At 50.3% G+C, this 21,438-nt stretch overlaps 2 protein-coding genes across 4 annotated transcripts in view; one reads left to right on the top strand and one right to left on the bottom strand.

Moving 5' to 3' along the window:
- Nucleotides 1-708: 708 nt before the first annotated feature.
- The window catches only part of LOC125754725 (translation initiation factor IF-2-like), a 38,293-nt gene continuing 17,563 nt past the window's right edge, over nucleotides 709-21,438 (bottom strand). Inside the window, exons 3-6 of the mRNA XM_049107838.1 lie at nucleotides 18,759-19,380; nucleotides 5,492-5,569; nucleotides 5,118-5,292; nucleotides 709-1,514 (exon numbers count right to left, since the gene is read on the bottom strand). Coding sequence (XP_048963795.1) covers nucleotides 5,160-5,292; nucleotides 5,492-5,569; nucleotides 18,759-19,380 — 833 coding nt within the window. The 3' untranslated portion in view covers nucleotides 709-1,514; nucleotides 5,118-5,159. The remainder of the gene's footprint in view (nucleotides 1,515-5,117; nucleotides 5,293-5,491; nucleotides 5,570-18,758; nucleotides 19,381-21,438) is intronic.
- LOC118353791 (rhox homeobox family member 2-like) lies at nucleotides 7,495-18,373 on the top strand. Of its 3 annotated transcripts, none has more exons than XM_049107901.1 (4): nucleotides 7,496-8,165; nucleotides 8,286-8,757; nucleotides 10,785-10,830; nucleotides 17,865-18,373. In XM_049107901.1, the coding sequence occupies exons 1-4, from the start codon at nucleotides 7,835-7,837 to the stop codon at nucleotides 18,177-18,179; spliced, it is 1,164 nt and encodes a 387-aa protein (XP_048963858.1). In that variant the 5' UTR covers nucleotides 7,496-7,834; the 3' UTR covers nucleotides 18,180-18,373. The 3 variants fall into 3 exon arrangements, with proteins under 3 accessions (XP_048963857.1, XP_048963858.1, XP_048963859.1); XM_049107902.1 differs by having other exon boundaries at nucleotides 7,498-8,117; XM_049107900.1 differs by having other exon boundaries at nucleotides 7,495-8,757.

Genomic DNA, 21,438 nt, shown 5'->3' with positions numbered 1-21,438 from the left:
GCCTCCCGGGCGAGGAGAGAGGGCAGGCATCGTGGCCCCCAAGAGCCCGCCTGCCTTCAGAGGCCCCTTCACCATTCATCCCGCTCTGGACTGATCCTATTTGGGCGTTTTCTGCCTGCCTTGCACTCGGTTTCCTCCTCGTCTTCAATCCATCTAGGACAAGCCCTTATAAATCCCTAGATCCTTAGATCCTCACTCTTACTCAAGTCCCTTCGTAAGGGACCTGCCACCTCCCGAATTGGAGCAGACGCGGCCAGGGAGCTCCCACCTACTAGAATTTACTCATTTTAATTTTAATTTCCTTTCTTTCTTTCTTTCTTTCTTTCTTTCTTTCTTTCTTTCTTTCTTTCTTCTTTCTTTCTTTCTTTCTTTCTTTCTTTCTTTCTTTCTTCTTTCTTTTTCTTTTCTTTCTTTCTCTTTCTTTCTTTTCTCTCTCTTTCTTTCCTTTCTTTTCTTTCTTTCTTTTTTTCTTTCTTTCTTTCCTTTCTTCTTTTTTCCAGCCAGATCAGACGAATCAACCCTGGTGATCAGTGGGGTGACAGATGCTGCAGCCAGATCCCCTCCACATTAGGAATTTACTTGTTCTATGTTATCTTTCCAGAGTGTGTGTGTGTGTGTATATATATATAGATATACACATATATATATAATTATATATATAATTATTTTTTGCCACTAGATTAAAGCTCATGGAAGTAAGGAGTCCTATTTTTTTAAAGTTCTTTTATTTTAATTCCAGTATAGTTAACATACAATGTTCTATTAGTTTCAAATGTAGGATATAGTGATTCAACAATTCTATACATGATTCAGTTGCCCATCATGACACGTGTACTCTAGGAGCTCTGTTTTATTCATCACAGAACTCAAAGTGCCTGGCACTAAGGAGGCACTCGACCACTGCTTATGGGATGATGAACAAACATCTCTGGCTTGAGATAATAACACCATTTATGAATGCGAATTCTTTGTTGTGAGTTGGGGAGGGTGGAGAGTTAAAGCAGCAGAGTAGAACAAAAGACCTTCCTAAGCGCTCTATAAACTTAGCTATATTCCTCTAAGGATGGTTAGCTGTTTTTCCTATTATTATTGCTGTAGGTATTCTTTTATGTTTAAAACGATTTTATTCATGAGAGACACACACACACACACACACACACAGAGGCAGAGACAGAGGCAGAGGGAAAAGCAGACTGGGGAGGGGTGGTGGTGGTGGTGGTGGAGGCCAAGGCGGACTGGATCCCAAGAAGCTCAACCACTGAGCCACTCAGGCGCCCTCGATGTTCTTTTAAATGTCTTCCCTCACCTGGTGTTATTAATCAGCTTCTCCCCTCTCCTCTATTTGTTTCTATTTTAAGTTTTTTCCGGGGATCCCTGGGTGGCTCAGCGGTTTAGCACCTGCCTTCAGCCCAGGGTGTGATCCTGGAGTTCCGGGATTGAGTCCCACGTCGGGCTCCCTGCATGGAGCCTGCTTCTCCCTCTGCATGTGTCTCTGCCTCTCTCTCTCTCTGTGTCTGTCATGAATAAATAAATAAAATCTTTAAAAAAAGAAGAAAAATTTTTTTCAGCTTTATTGAGGTATAAAAGACAAATTAAAATTTCAAATATTTAAAGTTACAACTTGATATTTTGATGTATGTATACATCGTGAAAAGATTGCCAAAATCAAGGGAATTAACATACCTATCACCTTCCTGGTTGCCTTTTATTTCTGGTAACAACACTTAAGATCCACTCTCTTAGTGAATCTCAAGTATCAAGACCATGTTTTTAACGAAATCACCATGCTGTACATTCAATCTCCAGAACGTAATAATGTTGCATAATTGAAATTTGATACCCTTGGTCCAACATCTCCACGTTTTCCCTAAACCCTAACTCCTAAAACCACCATTCTGCACTCTGCTTCTAGGAGTTGAATTCTTTTATTTATTTTTCTTTAAAGATTTTATTTCCTTATTCATGAATGACAGAGAGAGAGAGAGAGAGAGAGAGAGGCAGAGACACAGGCAGAGTGAAAAGCAGGCTCCATGCAGGGAGCCCGACGTGGGACTCGATCCTGGGACCCCAGGATCGCTCCCGGAGCTGAAGGCAGGCGCCCAACCACTGAGCCACCCAGGGGTCCCCAGGAGTTGGATTTTTTTAGATTTCATATATAAATGGGATCATGCAGGTTGTCTTTCTGTGTCTGGCTTATTTAATAATTCAAAATAACTTCCTCCAGGTTCATTCAAGTTTTTATAAATGACATTTCCTAATTTTTAAAGCCCAAATGATATTCCATTATATATATAGATAGATAGATACATACATACATACACATATTTAAGTATGTGTGTATATATATATATATATATATATATATATTCACCACATGGAGCCACTAACCGTGGTCATTTTGTCATAATGCACTAATGTAACAGACATAATTTAAAGAAAAAAATCCATGGAATTTTACTCTTAACACTTCAGTATAGCAGAGGAACCTGCAGTACCAGGCTCCTGCAGACTGGGATTCAGCAGCCAAATGATACAGCTCCCTGGAACAAACCTGAAGGGTCCACGGTGCCCTGAGATAGGGCAGAGAACACAAAATCTGCAGTGCTTTATTGCCACTTGCAATCATCAGCAGTAATAGTTAAATTGGAGCTATCTCTGATTTCACCCTCACCCCCTGAAGGCTAGAATTCTACACGCAGATGCCTCCCAAGACTTCCATATTTTATCACTGCAGACACAATAAATCTTCAGTTCTAGAAATGTTTAAAAAGAGTTTATTTATTTGACAGAGAGACAGAAAGGGGAGGAGAGGAGAGGAGAGAGAGAGAGAGAAAGCATAAGCAGGCGGAGCTGCAGAGGGAGAGGTAGACGCAGGCTCCCTGCTGAGCGGGGAGCTCCACTGGTCCCATAGGACCCCAAGATCATGACTTGAGCCAAAGGCAGACGCTTATCCAACTGAGCCACCCAGGTGCCTCTTAAATTCTAAAAATACCACCTGTAAAAAGTTACTTTTTAGGCAATCAGAAAACTCTAAATGTAGGCAACTGGGCCATGATTCCAACAGATTGTTGTTGTTTTTAAAGATTTTATTTATATATTCGTGAGAGACACAGGAGAGAGAGAGAGAGAGAGAGAGAGAGGCAGAGACACAGACAGAGGGAGAGGCAGGCTCCATGCAGAAAGCCCGACGCGGGACTCGAACCCGGAACCCCGGGATCACGCCCTGGGCCAAAGGCAGACGCTCAACCGCTGAGCCACCCAGGCATCCCTCCAACAGATTGTTGCTGCTATTTCGAGGCTCGGATTGCGCTGTGGCTATGGAGGTGAAGTGTCTAAGTTTTTTGGAAACTCCATACTATAAAAGTGTAGAGATGAAAAGACATACTGTCTTGAGTTTCACTCATTTCTTAAAAGGTTGTTTTTGTTTGTTTGTTTGGTTTTTGCTTTTGTTTGTTAAGTAATCTCGACAGCCAACAGGGGCCTCAAACACACCACCTGGAGATCGAGAGTCCCATGCTCCACTGCCTGAGGCAGCCAGGTGCCCCGCCCTTGAGTTTCTTTTAAATGATCACAGCCAGAAGAGAAGTATGGGCAGAGGAGAGGAAGATGAAAGGAAAGAATGGAGGGAGGGACGGAGAAGACAGGAGTAGATGATGGAGGAAGGAAGAAAGGAGGGAGGAAGGGGAGGGGGGAGAGAGAAAAGAGAGAAGAAAGGAGAGAGAAAGGGAAACCATCTTTCCGTACTTCATAAGAATTCTGTGAGGTGATTACCATTATTTTAGTGAACCCTGGTAGTAACAGGAATAGTTGCCCTATTTTCGGTTGGGGAAGAGGCGGCGAGAGACAGTCAGGCCTGCCAGTGTCACATAGTGAGCGGATAGCAGGAAAGCGGAAGGAGTGAAACTGTGCCCTGAAACCAGATGCAAGCGCTCCAAGTCCAGGGCCTGCTTACTTTCCTCAATTCCCTGGTCTTCCCTAGAAGATTTCTTGAGGTGGGAGCGGGTGGTGAGGGGCACCGTCTCCACTCGAGCCCATGCAAGTGCACACGTGACTTAGACAGATGCCACTACACACACAGAATTTTACATTCCAACTCAAGGGGACCTCCGATGTACCTGGTGGACAGCGGTGGCCTCCGAGCAGGGACTCTGGCTCTGGACCTGGGTGCCCACCCCCCCCCCCCCCCACTAACCGCAAGGAACTGAACCAAGAACCAGCTGAGAGAATCGCCTCCTAGAAACTCATCCTAAAACACTGCTTCCGCCAGGGCTCCCCCTGGCCCCAAACTCTCTCACGTTAACCATCATCCCAGACACACACACGTTCCAACGCCCTCCTTGAATTCACCCCCCCCCCCACCTAACATGTAAACTCTACGTGCCCCTCAGTATTACAGAGTTCTCTGCAGACACCTCTCTAGCTTCCTCTCCAGGTCACACTCCAGAGCCACCCTGGCTGTGTCTGGGTCCCCCTGAGATGAGCTGTATGCTTCTTCCCTCCTGGGGCTGCTCCTACTACCCCCTTGCACTGAGGTTCCATGCACGGCCTGCTTAGCATTTGCGGAACTTGGACTCCCTCTGAGGTGTAAGGGAAACCCCCACTGCTCCCCAAAAGCCCAATGTGCTTCTACCCGTGGCTGCGAGGAACAGTCTCTTCAGAGGTTTGTATCCTGCCCCACCTCCACCAAGCTCTGCACCTTGTCAAAGTCACGGACACTCTCTAGGCCTTCACTGCCTTGGTTAAGAAAAAAAAGTGAGGCCTCCACCGCCCCCAGCCACCCAAACCCCCTTCCCTCCTCGGGGCAGTAGTAGGATTGAGAGCCAGGCCCTGGGGCACAGTGAGCACTCACAGGAGGTCATAGCCGCTCAGGAGCAGGGGCGAGGCTCCCGGGCCGGCACCTCCGATCCCGGTGAGGGCCCAGGTGCAGCCTGACCCCACGTGGTCCTGACCCCTTCTTAGCTCCAGCGTCAGCTCCAGGTGTCTGAGCCCTCCCCGTGGGCCCTGTGTCAATCAATGGAAATGGCACAGCTCAGGAGAGCAGGGGCCAGCACGAGGAGCCCCATGCTACAGAGGGGCGGCATGGGACGCCGCATAGAGATGTCAGCTGATTTATTTACCTGGGACACAGACAGAGCCAGTTAGAGGTGGTGGGACTCCCATCAGTCTCTGCTTCTTTCCCTCAGGTGGGCTGATGTCTCTCCCCAGCCTGGGAGGGGCAGGATGCACGGCGGCGGCGGCGGCGGCGGCGGAGTCTGGACCAGAGACGCTCCCCACGCTGCCTGGCAGAGGGCCCTGTAAACACAGCAGCCAAAGAGGTTTATGGACTGAAGCCTACGGGGGTACAATGAGACCGGGTGGCTCAGCGGGTGGAGCGGGCGACTCTTGGTCTTGCAGTCACCGGCCCCCAGCCCCACACTGGGTGTGGAGAGGACTTCAAAAAAATCAGAAAAACAGAAAGTCCCCCCCAAAGACAGGTAGGGCAAAGACAGACCTGATAGTCACAGGATAGCGTGCTGTCCTCATTGCCATCTGCCAGTGGGTGACCATCACCTCGCTGCTCTCACGGACCCTCGTTAATGAAAAAAACACAAATGGACTGAAATCGGACATGTGCGACGGGCAAGGTATGGCCACCGGGAATATGTGATTTTTGTCGTCTCGGTGAGTTCGGCCACACCCTGGTGAGGTAGTTGTCGCTGCTATCCTTTTACAGAAGGGGAAACCAGGGTAAAGTGAGAATAAGCAGCTCCACAGGTTAGCCAGCTAACAAGGGGTGAGCGAGCCGGGGTGCAGGTTGCGGCCGACTGGCTCCAGAGCCCCCTCCCATGACGCCGGCCCACGGAACCATGAGTCGTGGCTGTTTTTGCTGAGGATGATGCTCCATTCCGGTTTTAAAATGTGCGACGTGTGAAGAAGGTTAAGTAAACATTTTAACAAGTAAACGCTACCCACAACCGATGCCCAGGTAGGGCGATGCATGGCCAGGCTCCCGTGAGTGACTGAAGGAGAGCACCCGGGAGTGAACGCTCCGTGGCGCCCTGAGACAGGAAAGAACCTGCCACGGAAGCCGCCACAGATATCGTAGGTAGTCGAACACCAAGAGGAGGAAAACCCTTGTAGGTCTCTCACGCAGTAACTGATCTCAAGTCCACAGTTGTGCCTTGGGTCCAGTCGGGCCAAGAGGGCGTGGGGTGGGGTGGGCGCCTGTGGCACCCAACGAGGGGCCAACCTGGGGAGGAAACATTGGGTGTGAGCCAGGAGGAGGCAGTCCTACTGCCATCCCTTACCGCCTCTTTGAAAATGAATCGGTCCACAGACCTTTTGTAGTTAGTTTCTTGCCCCTCCTGCAGGAGCACGGGGCAAGGGGCGCGCTTCCATCCCCTTAGGCACAGTTAGTGAGGCACCTAGGGCCCGAGATGCGTTTTAGGAGCCCACAGAAATGAGGCAGCTTCTGATTTCAATTTATTTAAAGATCTTTTATCTATTTAAATACACGGGGGTGGGGGTGGGGGCAGAGAGAGAGGCAGAGACACAGGCAGAGAGAGAAGCCGACTCCATGCAGGGAGCGCGACGTGGGACTGGATCCCAGGTCTCCAGGATCAGGCCCTGGGCCGAAGGCGGCGCTAAACCGCCGAGCTACCCGGGCTGCCCAGCTTCTGATTTCAAATGGAGTTGGAGGAGTGAGGCTGTGCGGTAAACGTAGGGTAAGTCAAGTCCGTTGTCCGGCACAGGACCCGTTGTTGGAATCTATGTTCAAAATTCAGGATACTAACAAAAGTGCTGGGGCATCTGTAAAACAGCTCTGGGGGCAGCCCCGGTGGCTCAGCGGTTTAGGGCCGCCGTCGTCGGTCCCGGGGCGCGATCCTGGGGTCCCGGGATCGAGTCCCACGTCGGGCTCCCTGCACGGAGCCTGCTTCTCCCTCTGCCTGTGTCTCTGCCTCCTCTCTCTCTGTGTCTCTCATGAATATATAAATAACATCTTTGAAACACACACACACACACACACACACACGAAGAAAAACTAAGGGGAGGAGGGAAAGGGGTGGGGGAGAAACGGTGGCAAGAAAGAGGGTGGGTCATCACCCAGATCCCAAGGGTCCCACCCTAAGGGGCATACATGCATGCTTGTCTAGAGCATCTGGGCAGAGGCATAGACGCTGAGCCCAAACGGGATTCAGGATCCATGGTTGCAATGAGAGAAACAAAGGTCTGAGCCAAGGGCCTGGGAAAAACGCCACCAAGCCGGAGCTCGTACAGTTCCAGCAGACCAGGAACGCCCTGAGCGCTGTGCGGGTTCGGAGCCCTGTACCGAGACGGGCTCAAATTACTCAAATTCTAGAGGCGCCGGACATTCTCAAGGCGCAAGCTCGGTTTTCTGTGCATAGTGCGCGTCTGAGCACCAGGCACGCTCAGAAGAGCCGAGCCCAAGCTTCTGTTCTCGGGTACCCGGGAGTCTGGCGGGGAGGCGGGGGGGGGGGAAGGGGGAGTCTGGCGGGCTCTGACTTGAGGCGCCTCACAGAAAAACCTCCAAGTGGCACCTCGGAGCCCGTGACATTCGTCGGATGCCTATTCCCTGCCTAGTCGCCGCCGCTGGATACGCAGGGCCGGCCCAAGAGACATTCTCCCAACACTTCTTCTGCAAGGGCTCCAGAGCTAGGGGGAGGTCTGCCTCTCAGCCTCCCCAGATTTGGGGCGCATGAGCCTAGCTGGGACTTGAAGAAGACTCAACCTGTCTCGCTAGGCATTGACCGACGGATGCACTGGGCAAAGAAAGTGCTCCCCACCGGAGCTCTCCCTGCAAGTGCACCGCCCGGGGGGTACCAAGCCCAGCCGCATGCGCACCTCGGCGAGCCCACCCCGCCCCGCTCCGGAGGGGGTGTATATAGATAGAGAGAGGCCGTCTGCTCAGAAGCGGGGGGAACCTGACAGCGCGAGGACCGCTCCGTGGGAGCCTGGCGGCGCGGCACCTCTCTGCGCCCGACCCACGGATCCAGGAGGACCCCGCGCGGGATCTGCAGGGAACAGCGCGAGGGCTATGGAGCCTCTGAGCCGACGCAGGGACGAAGTCATGGGCTTCCTCGGCCCGGGAGTCGACGAGGGCGGGGAAGAGCCGCAGGGTCGGTGCCGGTTGGGACACGTGCCTCCATCAAGCCCCAGAAACGAAGGTTCCCTGGGCGAGGGGAGCAGGCCCGACGCCCCGCAGATGCTGCTGCCCCTTGCCTCCCGCCTCCCACAGCCTAGGCTCCGATGCCCTGATCTCTCCGTGTGGCTTTCCTCCTTTGCAGAAACCCAGCCTGTGGCCATGTCGCTGACCCACGAGGGAGCGGCGGCCGAGTTCACACCTGACCACGGCGGGGGAGCAGACCAGGTCATGGAGGCAGCTGACGGCGAGGGTGACGGTGACGGTGACGGTGACGGCGAGGGTGACGGTCAGGGCCAGCGCGACGGTGACGGTCAGGGCCAGCGCGACGGTGACGACGGTCAGGGCCAGCGCGACCGTGACGGTGAAGGCCAGCGCGACGGCGAGGAGGCAATGGGTGACGAGGCCGCGGGATTTCCACTGCCGGCGGGCGACGGGACCCCCCAGGGGCACGGCGACCAGGGCCCAGCGCCAGGGCGGCCGCCCCAGGCCACCGTCGCGTGTCCCCTGCCGGGCAACGGGCAGCAGGCGGGCCAGCGCATCGTGTTCAGCCGCGTGCAGCTGCATGAGCTGGAGAGCGTGTTCCAGCGCACCCAGTACCCCAGCGCGCCTACGCGGTAAGCCGGCTGCCCCGCGGGGCGCCGGGGAGCGGGAGGGCCCGGGGCCGGTTATCACCCGTCTCTCTCCTCGAGGCTGAAGTCTAAGCTACCGGCCTCGAGGCGGCGGGGGGCCGGCTGGGCACTGGGGCTCCGGGCTCGGCCTCGGGCGGTTGTCGGGAGCCCAGCGCTCCGGGGGCGGGGCCAGGGCGGCGACGGCGGAAGTTAAGCCCATGTGCTCGGGCCAGCGCGTCCACCAGCTGGTGACATAAACAAGTCCCGCCGAACACCGTGGGCGAGAGGCGAGGGGGGCGGAGGGCGCAACCGGCTTAGGGTCCTACCTACTAAGGTGGTTTAAAATCCTGATCGCGGCAGGGCAGCCCGGGTGGCTCAGAGGTTTGGCGCCGCCTTCCGCCCAGGGCGTGATCCTGGAGACCCGGCATGGAGCCCCACGTGGGCTCCCTGCATGGAGCCTGCTTCTCTCTCTGCCTGTGTCTCTGCCTCCCTCTCTGTGTGTGTGTGTGTGTGTGTGTGTGTGTGTGTGTGTCGAATGAATGAATGAATGAATGAATGAATGAATGAAATCCTGATCAGTCCTCTCGTCCTCAAGTATTTCTGCGCTGATTTCTAAAATCTTATTGGGTTGAAGGAATCTCTACGCTCACCGTAGGGCCCCTGCACCAACTTGTACATTTTTTTTAAGTAGCTATGTCCTATTTTAAAAAGATTTTTTTTTATTTATTCCTGAGAGACACAAAGAGAGAGAGAGGCTGAGGGAGAAGCAGGCTCCACGCAGGAAGCCTGACGTGGGACTCTATCCTCGGTCTCCAGGATCACAGCCTGGGCTGAAGGCAGGCGCTAAACCGCTGACACACCCGGGCTGCCCGCGTTGTACATTTTTAAATACTGCAGCTGAAAAACTGTCTGGATGAGTGAATATTCTGCATGCCCTGAAATTTTGCTCAAGGTCTTTGAAAATCTTAAAATTAAAAAAAAAAAAAAAAAAAAAAGAAAGAAAAGAAAAGAAAAGAAAAGGGGGCGCCTGGCTGGCTCAGGCAGTAGAGAATGTGACTCTTGATTTGGGGTGGGAAGTTGGAGTTCCACACCGGCTGTAGAGATTCTTTGAAAATAAAATCTGAGGGCGCCTGGGTGGCTCGATGGGTTAGGCTTCTGCCTTCTTCATCTGAGGTCAGGATCCCAGAGTCCTGGGATTGGACCCCAAGTGGGGCTGGCTCCCTGCTCGGCAGGGAGTCCGCTTCTCCCTCTCTTCTGCCCCTGCTCCTGTGCACTTGCTCTCTCTCTCTCTCACTGTCTCTCAAATAAATACGTAAAATCTTTGAAAAAAATAAAAGTTAAATCTGAATAGAAATTAAATTTAAATTTTGCTTGGCAGAAAACTGCCCCAGAAAAGGAAGCCTCAAGCTAGCCATTACAGAACAGTGTGTGTGTGTGTGTGTGTGTGTTGTGGGGGGGGGGTATGGTTTCTGCTGCCGTGCTCGGGGACAGAGGAGGGGGGGGAATTTAGTGATACCCACACTTTAAACACAACCAAAGAATGAACAGCAGTTTGTGCCATCCCTTAGCACCCAGCAGCAATGTACTCCAACTTGATCATCGCTGAGAGAGGGAGACAGAGAGAGAGAGATGGATGGGCCGCACCTTGTTTTAGGGCTCTAGTTTAATCCCATAAAATGGGTAAGAGCAACGACTGAAAGTCCATAGAGGTAGTTCCTCAGGCATTTTTCTTCATTTTCAAGTTGGTAACACTAAAAGACACTGCATCAGAGTGTCGTGTGTTCTTGGGGACTGTGCCTCCTTTACCCGCGACACTTGGCTTTCCTGAAATTCTCTGTCAACTGAATCTCGCTGTAAATCCTGAAATGGTGTGACTTTTTCCAGTGTAGAGACTGGTTCAGAAAAATGCCACTGACATTCCCCCCTCCCCCCCAAAAAAAAAAACTTTTTAAAGAGAGGAACAAAATACACTGTATTTTATTTAATTCACCCCAAACTCCACATACTGAATACTTGTGATTTTCTCCCCTCAGCCAGGAGCTTGCAAGATTCATGGATGTGTCTGAAGCCAGAGTGCAGGTCAGTAAACCTCAAAAAAACAAAGTGGCTGGGAGGCATTCTAAAACTGGCATCAGGACTTGGGCACCGTTGTCCTAGAGAGAGCTTCTCACCTTCCTGGGTTTTTGTTGCCTTTTCTAGATTTGGGAACGGAGTGTTGTTGAACTTTTGGGTCTGGGGCAGGAGGGGGGGGTGTGGGGAAGGCGGGGGGTACGGGACATGGGATACCTAAAGCCCAGGTTTTGGAAATTGCCCATTTCCAGAGGGAATGTCATTTCCTAAAAGGAATGAAAAAATTAGTATAGTAGGGGATCGCTTATATACAAATCTACATATACGTTTGTATTAACTGTACCTATGTATACTTTTAGATGTCACTGAATTAGACGAATAATACACATATTTATATAGATTTTTAAAGGTAGTATAAATAGGGACGCCTGGGTGGCTCAGCGGTTGAGCGTCTGCCTTTGGCTCAGGGCGTGTGATCCCAGAGTCCTCGGATCGAGTCCCACATGGGGCTCCCGGAATGGAGCCTGCTTCTCCCTGTGCCTGTGTCTCTGCCTCTCTCTCTGTGCGTCTCTCACGAATAAATAAAGAGCATCTTTAAAAATTAACTAACTAAAAAAATGGAAATAGAAAGATAATCACAAGTATAGATCATATACAGTATATGTGCTGTTTTTGTACGCAATATAGATCTATATACTAACATATACTTTATATATTATAAATATGTACTGTAGAAATATATGGAATGTAGTAACATAAATTATAGAATACATAAAATACATTTAATTTGTAGAACATATGCCTATATATTTATCTAATACAGAATATGTATTTTTTAAAGATTTATTTATTTATTTATTTATTTATTTATTTATTTATTATTTATTTATGACAGACACACACACAGAGAGAGAGAGAGAGAGAGAGAGAGAGAGGCAGAGACACAGGAGGAAGGAGAAGCAGGCTCCATGCCGGGAGCCCGACCCGGGACTCGATCCCGGGACTCCAGGATCGTGCCCTGGGCCAAAGGCAGGCGCCAAACCGCTGAGCCACCCAGGGATCCCCAGAATATGTATTTGATATGTTAAGTGTACATGTAAAAATATGCAGGATATCAAAAGCATATTCTTTTCTTTTCCTAAGTATCTCCTTTTTATTTGTTCCCCGTATATTTTTTTATTGGAGTTCCTGAGTATCTCCTATAGCAGATAAACACCATAGATATCCGTAGGACATCATTGCTATAGCCAACATAAAATACATTTATAGAGGTCATATACAATTCATATAATTATCACCCATATTGATAGTCATCTGTAACATAGAATTGCCATATAATCCCTGTATAATAATATAGCCAATAGCGTGTTCCTTACTGTATTAATTACGGATCACATACAGATCAATGGGATCCCTGGGTGGCTCGGCGGTTTGGCGCCTGCCTTTGGCCCAGGGCACGATCCTGGAGTCCCGGGATCGAGTCCCACATCGGGCTCCCTGCATGGAGCCTGCTTCTCCCTCTGCCTATATCTCTGCCTCTCTCTGTGTCTCTCATGAATGAATGAATAAATAAAACCTTAAAACAAAAATACGAATCAATGGTCACGTACTATGAATTGATGTTATTCATTAGCACATCAATATGTTGATATCGTAAGATCATTATGTGGTATTAATGGTTCTCTAGAATATAGTCATCGCGTATTATTTGATCAGTATAATATGATGGTATATTTATGGAGTTCATATATATATTTACGTATAAATTACTTACATTTAACTTGGAGACACCAGTAGATATTGTACATAATTTTACATATACATATATATGTAAATATATATATATATATTTTAAAAGATTTTTATTTATTCACGAAGAAGGCAGGGACGCAGGCAGAGAGAGAAGCAGGCTCCTCGCAGGGAGCCGGATGCGGGACTCGATCCCGGGAGTCCGGGGTCACGCCCTGAGCGGAAGGCACACAGGCTCAACCACTGAGCCACCCAGGTGTCCCTATACATAATATATTTAGACAGAGCACATTTTATAATACTATATACTTAAACATATGTATTTTATAGAACTATAAAGAAATCAATGCCCAAAAGCACACATACTCACACAGAGCGCATCTTCTGAACGGGTTATCACTTAGGCGACACTTCATTGTCGGGACACATCCAGATGGAGTCTGAAGTAGAAATCGTTCACATTAATGCACCAAGGAGTTTAATTAGACTAATCTACAGAAAACAAGCATAAGCTGTTTGCATAAGGAGTGAATTGACAAATATTTGGGCATTGGCTTCGGGGAAGATGTCACACCTATGACACAGCAGAGAAGCAAGAACCTTACGTCCAGTTAAGCTGAGACTTATGGGGAGGGTGTAGCATAAAGTACAACTGCCTAGGCCTCCTGCTCTTGGTGTTCACTTTTAATACATGATGTTTTTGTTGTAGGATTCACACGAAAGCAATTTTATCTTTCAATTATAAAATTACTGTAATTTAGTTTTAATCTTATTTTTATTTTTTCATTTTATTTTAAAAGTTCAGAAATGTATTTATTTTTACTATTACTGCTTTTAGGCTTTTTGTGCAAGTGCCCGGAACTCCTGCTGTATTTGGTTGTTGTGGTGGTGGTGGTGGTGGTTTTATAGGTATGATTTCTTGCTCTAGGATTCAGGTGAAGGGAATTTCACTTTTTTTAAAAGAGATTTTATTTGTTTATTCCTGACAGACAGAGAGAGCGAGGCATAGACACACAGGCAGAGAGGGAGAAGCAGGCTCCATGCAGGGAGCCTGACGTGGGACTCGATCCTGGGTCTCCAGGGTCACGCCCCGGGCCGAAGGCGGCGCTAAACCACTGAACCACCCGGGCTGCCCAGGAATTTCACTTTTTAATTCAAAAAAAAAAAAAAAAAGATTGCATTTAAAAGCTTTTAAATTTCATTTACTTAGTTTTAGAGCTATTGCTTTGAAGGGTTTGGTAAAGAGGTGTGGAGAGTGGCAGGGCTACTTCTTCATTTTCTGGAACTCCTGGATGCGTCAGCCTGAAAACACTGCTAGACAGTAGGTTGTGCATTATGGTGGAGATGCCCCGGTGCAACCTTTGAAATCTGTCTAGAAGACAAAAGAAACGGAAACAACAAGTTCAAACAGGGTTCCACCAACCTAACAAAGGTGGAGGCCAATCTAACCAGGTGGAAGCCATCCTAACACAGGTGGAAGCATAAGGCGTGACCTGTGCCTCGGGGATGTGACTCACGTTCCAATTTCTGAAACTACCAAATGCACTGGTGAAGATTCCGTTTGGGAATGTCTGACACCTGTGATTTTTATCGTCCTTTGTCCTTTTAGGAAGAGATTGTGTGGAATTGGTCACTAGTGGGGACTGGCTCTTAGCTCAGGCTGGGTTCTGCCGGGGGCAATTGGAAAGACTTTGTCCTTGGCTCAGTCAGGGACGGCTCACTTGTGGCTCGATGGATCAAGGGGTGATTGAAACCACAGAAAGCCTAAGTGGAATCAAAGGATAATTTGGGGGGGAAAAAGAGAAATAAGAGGGAAAGAATGGAAAAGAAAACTCAGGGTGGGCTTGTTAGCTCTGCCGCACGCACAGGGTCTACTTCTGTGAAGGAAAGGGGCTGCAGAAGTGGACACGGGGAGGCCACCCAGGCAGCCCAGCAAAGCAGGCCCCAGAGAGCAGGGGCTGGGCTGCGGCGAAGCAGGCGTGGCCAGGGCTGGGGAGGCCCAGGCCCCTCTGCTCTGTCAAGCGGGCCAAGCAAGCTCAGAGAAGACAGACACCCTTGAGTGTGGGTGGGTTGGGGACGCCTGGGTGACTCAGTGGTTGAGCGTCTGCCTTTGGCCCAGGGCGTGATCCTGAGTCACGGGATCGAGTCCCAAATCAGGTTCCCTGCATGGAGCCTGCTTCTCCCTCTGCCTATGTCTTTGCTTCTCTCTCTGTGTGTGTCTCTCACTAGTAAATAAATAAAATCTTTAAAAAAAAAAAAAAAGCGTGGGCGGGTTGATTTTCCCCTCCATGGGCTTGCATAATGCTCTTTCAGCGGGGTTCTGAAGGGCAAAGGACCCATGAGAAACAAATGAGGAAAAACACCTAATGTCCTTCCTCCTCCCTTTGCAAATTCTACAGCATTAATTTTCGCACACGTTTTCCCCAGTTTTTTTTTAAAGATTATTTATTTATTCACGACAGACACACACACACAGACACAGAGAGAGAGAGAGAGAGAGAGAGAGAGAGAGAGAGACAGGCAGAAGGAGAAGCAGGCTCCATGCAGGGAGCCCGACGTGGGAGTCGATCTCAGGTCTCCAGGATCACACCCCGGGCTGAGGGTAGCACTAAACCGCTGTGCCACCGGGGCTGCCCAATTTTCCCCAGTTTTATTAAGACATGTTACATACAGCCTTGTATACATTTGAGGTGTACAGCATAATGATCTGCCTTACGTATATTGTGAAATGATTACCATGGTAGGTTTAGTTACCATCCATCATGTCCTAGAGAGAGAGATTTAAAAAGGAAAAAGAGAAAAAAGGAAAGCAAACAGTTTGTTCTTTGTGACTAGAAGTCTTGAAATTGAATCTCTAAACTGTCCTATATCCCATAAGGCAGGGCTCAGTATAGTCATCATGTTACTTCCTAGTCCTAGTCCTTATTTCTCTTAAAACTGCAAGTTTTTAGGCAGTTTCTGCACCCACCTCTTCTAGTGGTCACAAATCTGATCTGATTTCCTATGAAGTGGTTGGGTTTTTCATTTTTAGATTCCACATACAACTGAGATCATAGAGTGTGTGAAGACGATTTTTTTTAAACATTGAGAGAGAGAGAGAGGGGGGCAGAGACACAGGCAGAGGGAGAAGCAGGCGCCTCACAGGCAGCCCGATGCGGGACTCGATCCCAGAACCCCGGGATCACGCCCTGAGCCAAAGACAGACGTTCAACCGCTGAGCCACCCAGGGGTCCCTGTGCGAAGACGATTTTGACGGATGTCCCCCACCTGCAGTGAGAGTTGTTTTCTGAATCCAGTATTAGAAATATGGAACTAGTATCGGTGACTATGTCACGTAGGCTACTTTGCATTTATGTAGATTTGGCCTCCGGTGAACTTGGATCCCCCAAGATGAGGTCCACAGCACTGGTGTTGTTAGACTACATTTTCATGCAGCAGGAAGGCCAACCAGGAAGATGGCAGAGGGAAAATGAGTCAACGGAGAAGAGTAGAGGCCCCTGGTCTCAAGGGACATTTGCAAATTGGGAATGTCTAATACGAAATACAAAGAAATTCCGTTAAGTAGGATGCAGAGAGGACAGTGGCCTCCAAAGCACAGGTTTCATTTGTAGGGTTCACAGTTGGCAGGTGTCAGAGAGGAGCCATTTTGTGACTCCTCACCCACACGGTGGCTGACGGTCTTCCTAAAATGTCAGTGTCACCTTCTTGCCTTAAGAATACCGTATGATCTTTTAAAAAGGATTTTGTTTATTTATTAGAGAGAAACAATAAGTAGTGAGAGAGAGCATGAGCAGGGAGGAGAGGGAGAAGCAGGTTCCCTGCAAGCAGGGAGCCCTACACAGGGCTCCACTCCAGGACCCTGAGATCGTGACCTGAGCCGAAGGCAGACGCTCAACTGCCACCGAGGAACCCCAGGAATACCATGTGATTGCACTTATACGTGTGGAATCATCAGAACAAAAGAAACGAACAAACAAAGCAGATACCGGCTCAAATACAGAGGACAAAATCGAGGTTGCCAGAGGGGAGGGGTGGGGTTGGGGGGACAAGCCAAACAAGTGAGGCGGATTAGGAGGTACCAAGGTCAGTTAAAAAAAGATAAATCAGTCCCGGGGATGAAGAGTATGACATAGGGAATATAGTCAGTAACACTGCCATCATTTTTGTATGGCCTTGAAGGGTGGTGACTCCACTTAGGGCGGCGAGCCATCTTGTGAGTAGAGAACCGTGGAATCAGTATGTCGTACGCCCGAGATGAATACAATATTGTAGGTCAATTATCCTTCAGCGAAAAACAGAAACAAGAATAAGGGGTGGGAAGGGGCCCTCCCGGCTGAGTCGAGGGGGTCTAGGGAGCCCTGCCCTGCTGGGCAGCGGGGGTCCTGTCCAGGGTGCTGGAACTGTAGCCCGAGCAGAGTGAGCTGACCGGGTGCTGAGCCCAGGAGAGCCTGGAGCAGGGTACGTCCGGGCTGCAGGCTGCAGAACTGACAACAGCGACAGTGGTGTGCCTCTTCTCCCTCAGCCCGTTGGCTGGGCAACGATTTTAAGGATTTCACTAAATCCGGTCCTAGTTAGTCTAAACATTCATTGCCCCCAACGTCTAAAATACTCAGGTCGCGTCCGCCGCCTCGGCTCCCTTCTGTCCCAGCCAGACAAGCCACGGGCTCCTGGGCCCTCCGTGCCCAAGCCTCGCTCACAATACCGTCTTTTCAAGCTAGGGAGAGGTTTCGGAAGATGAAACCTTTAGCCATCCATCCTTAAGGGAAAGCTGTCGTGGAAAGATCCAGCGCGTCCCTATTGATGATTTTCTGTACGTGGAAGGTGGGCGTTGTTCCCCGCAGCAGGACTTTTGAATGGCCCTGAGCTTCCCCCACAAGCGGCGTGACACCTGCCTGGTGACTAGGGGTGACTTGGACAGCTGGTGGTCAGCTGTGAGGGCACAGACATCCCAGGTGGAACAGCGGCAGCAGGGACGGAGCGCGGTTCCTCCGCTACACCTGCTGCTGAGAACAGGGGGCAAGAGCAATACGCAGGGTGGGAGGGCAGAGTCAGAGCAGTGAGCTGAGCCAGGGCCTGGCGCCTGGTGGGTGCTGCTGTGTCAGGGTGAGCTGCAGGGAGGCCTGTGTCCCTAACTTCCCTAGGATGTTTTAGCGAGAAGGAAATAGCTTCCCCGGTGCAGGTTCCACCGTGCAGGGCAGAGAGAGAGAGTGGGCTGCGGTGTTGTTTCCCGTATGACATTCAGTGCTCGATGTACTAAACTTTCTCTCTCTCTCTCTCTCTCTCTCTGATTTTAGGTTTGGTTCAAGAACAGGAGGGCCAAGTGGAGGAGACACCAGAGGGCAGTGAGGTTCAGAACCATGCCTCCCGTGGCCCTGGTCCCCCCCATCGTCATTAACTTGGGTGGACCCTGCCGTACCATCCTCATTCAGGAGCCGAATCGCATATGGGTTCTTCAGGAGCCACTGCTGCTGGGGCCACCTCAGCCGCTCATGCCATCCTTTCCTGTGGTCTTCTTGCCTCCTCTGCCCTGGCTTCCTCCACCTCTCCCTCTGTGCGGCTACCCTCCCGTGGCCGGTCCGGCTTTCCTACCATCCCTAGTTCTGCTGTAAGCCCTCTGCCCCGAAAAGGGCCTCCGTGACCGCTTTTTCCCCACGGGAAATGCGCTCTGCAGCGCATGCGGATTCTGTGTAGCTCACCATCAGGAGCAGTGCGCTACCTGCCGCCTGCTCGGTGGATGCAAGACAAGTGCAAATTCACTGACCCTCCGTTTTAGGGCACTTTCTGTCTCTTCAATAAAGTTGTGAACGAGTTCTCTGCGTATTTATTTCGCGTGTGGGACCGGGTCAGTCCGTGTGACGGCCGGTGCCGTCCATCCGGAAAGGCAAGGGGGTCTGCGTCCGTGCGGCCGCGTCCCTGGGCCGCCATCAGGAGGCCGGGCCCACCTGCGAGGTTCCCCAAGCGCCCACGGCCCGCCTGCAGGCTCCCGAAGGCCCACCCGGGGCCCCGGGGCCCCGGCTCCCCCTCCCCCCCGCCGCGCCGCAGCCGGACCACAGCGCCCTGCAAGCCCGGGTGGCGGCGGCCTCCAGGGAGGGAGCGGTGGGCTTCCCGGCGGGGCCGAGCCCCAGGCGCGGGGAGGAGCCGAGGCCCCCCCGGGGGCGGGAAAGGGAAACTTCTGAGGGGCTACTCACTGGGCTCTCGGAGAAGCGGCAGCCCCGCGCGCGGCGGGCGCTCTGCAAGCGGCGGCCGGTGCCCGCCCTCTGGGTGCCGGACACGCGGCGCCAGCCTCCGGGCGGCGGGCGGGCGGGCGGTGCCTGCGTCCGCGAAGGGAACGCGAGCCGAGACCCGCGTCTAGGCCGGCGCCGGGCTCTGCGTCCTCCCTCGGCCCCGCTCCCCGGGGGCGGGGGGGCCCGGCGGCGCTCGGTCGCCAGCTCCCGGCTGCCCCGCGGCTTTCCGCGACATCGGCCCCGCGGCCCGTCGTCCTTGCGGGCGGTCCTTCCGAGCCCGCGGCGGAGAAAGGACCCGGCTTTCCGTGCACTCGGACTTGGGGGGCGAGAGGGGTTCCTGCGGAACCCAGGCCGTGAACCTGTTGCCCGACCGGGTTACTTACACTGGCACACACCACCCTTCTGGTTGCCAGGACGACCCCAGCCCTGGGGACGAGTTTTGCCGGTGCACCCAAAATGTCTCCTCCGGTCCCCCAGGTTTGGGCTGTGGTGCCGCCGCGGGTTCTGTGAGCCCAGGCGTCCGGGAGCTCCCGGATCCCAGACCGGGCGGCCCCCTCCTGCGCTCGCCGTGGTTCCAGGGTCTCGCCTCGGGACGGGAGCAGCAGAGCCTTCCTTCCAGGCGCCCCCGCCCCCCGACTCCCGTCCCCCCGCCCGGCCAAGCCGCTGGCTTTCTGCGTAGCCGGCGCCGTGACTCACCTCCTTCCTGGCTGCAGAGACCTGGTTGGCCTCAGCCCTTAGCTGTGGGGCCCTCGCCCCAATCCTGCATCTCCCTCTCGAGGTGTGTTCTCAGGACCAGTGGGGCACCATCTTCACCTATGACTGCACGATCCTTGCGTGGAAATAGCTATTTCTTTTAACAGTATGAAATGTTTTTACTACACATGACCAGTAATTAAAATAGTCGAATGTCTTTTCGTATATATTTAATATATTAAACACACTACAATAAAATAACCCCCTACCTCGAACATTTTAGATTCACCTTTCTTGCCATTAAATACAAGGCTCACATGAGAATATAATGAAACATAATGATCCGTTCACAAGCCAAGGGACAGGCAAGCAGCAAATTAATATTTTTTAACATCTTAAACCGGAACAATTTCGTTTTTGAGTTTCATAAGCCAACGACAAGGACTACTTAGAACCTGAATATATAATATATTCCAGTGGTTATGAAATTAAATATGGACTTTGATAAGAACAGACATTTGTTTTTTTCTACTTTTTGGTCAGTTTCAGTTAGCAAATCAATGGAAACGTTTCAACTATAACATTCATTTCATTTTTTAGATCTTCAAGAACCACCTCTCCAGCCTGCCTTGCTAAAGTTCCCGCATAATCATTGCGTTCCTGCGGAAGATTAGCCAACTTCTCAAGAGGAGTGTTTCAGACACACTAGGCTATTGTCTAGATCTGCAGCCTAAATAGTAGTTTTTGAAACTACTTCCTGTTATGTTCCTTGATTGAGATTAAAGTATTCTTTTTCTTTGCGTATTTTAATAGTTTCATATGCTAGAGTTAAACTGGCTATTTTAAATTTTATTTTATTTTTAAAAAATTTATTCTCGGGATCCCTGGGTGGCGCAGCGGTTTGGCGCCTGCCTTTGGCCCAGGGTGCGATCCTGGAGACCCAGGATCGAATCCCACGTCGGGCTCCCGGTGCATGGAGCCTGCTTCTCCCTCTGCCTATGTCTCTGCCTCTCTCTCTCTCTCTCTGTGACTATCATAAATAATAAATAAATAAAAAAATTTAAAAAAAATTTATTCTCAAAATATAGTTGATATACAATGATATATTAGTTTCAGGTGTACATTATTGTGATTCGATAATTGTATATTCTGTGCAGAGAATCTGGCTGTTTTTAATTGTAATTATCTGGATTCATCAGTCCTCTGGCTTTAATTGTCTCATCACTATCCTAAGGGATGTAACTACCAGGAGACCTCAGATGGAATGGTGACTTATTACGGGTCATGTTTTTAGTGCTCATTTAAAGTCTTACTTGCGGGACGCCTGGGTGGCTCAGCGCTTGAGCATCTGCCTTTAGCTTAGAACGTGATCCTGGAGTCCTGGGATGGAGTCCCACATCCGGCTCCCTGCATGGAGCCTACTTCTCCCTCAGCTTGTGTCTCTGCCTCTCTCTGTGTCTCTCATGAATAAATAAATAAAATCTTTTAAAAAAAGTCTTACTTGCATTATCTGCATTAATTTCAGTATAAAAAGTGTAAGGCCTAACGTAGCATATGTTTTTAGGCTCTACTTGATGTTGAAATCTGAATAGTAAATCTTATTTTTCCACAGCTAAAAAGATAATAAGCCTTCCACAATTCAAAATTTGAGACAAAATTCAAGAAGAATGAAAAATATAAAAGGATTAATTACAAATTTTAGATTTAGCTCCTTTATACCTTAAGGCTTTTTTTTTTCCTTAAGGTTTTTCTTCTCAGTATTTATTCCATTTTTGGCAGTTTCATCAATATGTACTCAAACAGACAATAATCTAGATTTAACGAGAGTGGGATTGGATTGGGGGAATGCAGTACATAGAAGAGGCTTAGGACATTCAAACTGATGCATTGTCCCACATCTTATTCCACTTGTGCCCTTTATCACAATCTTTCCATAAAGATTTTTTCCCTT

This window comes from Canis lupus, chromosome X (genome assembly GCF_003254725.2).
Source record: "Canis lupus dingo isolate Sandy chromosome X, ASM325472v2, whole genome shotgun sequence".
Lineage (NCBI taxonomy): Eukaryota > Metazoa > Chordata > Mammalia > Carnivora > Canidae > Canis > Canis lupus.
This window is presented reverse-complemented; position numbering and strand designations above follow the sequence as displayed.

Coding starts and splice junctions, on each gene's coding strand:
- LOC118353791 (XM_049107900.1), top strand. CDS start 7,835: ATGCGCACCTCGGCGAGCCCACCCCGCCCCGCTCCGGAGGGGGTGTAT. Junction 8,758..10,784: donor TACCCCAGCGCGCCTACGCG/GTAAGCCGGCTG, acceptor TTCTCCCCTCAG/CCAGGAGCTTGCAAGATTCA. Junction 10,831..17,864: donor TGTCTGAAGCCAGAGTGCAG/GTCAGTAAACCT, acceptor CTCTGATTTTAG/GTTTGGTTCAAGAACAGGAG.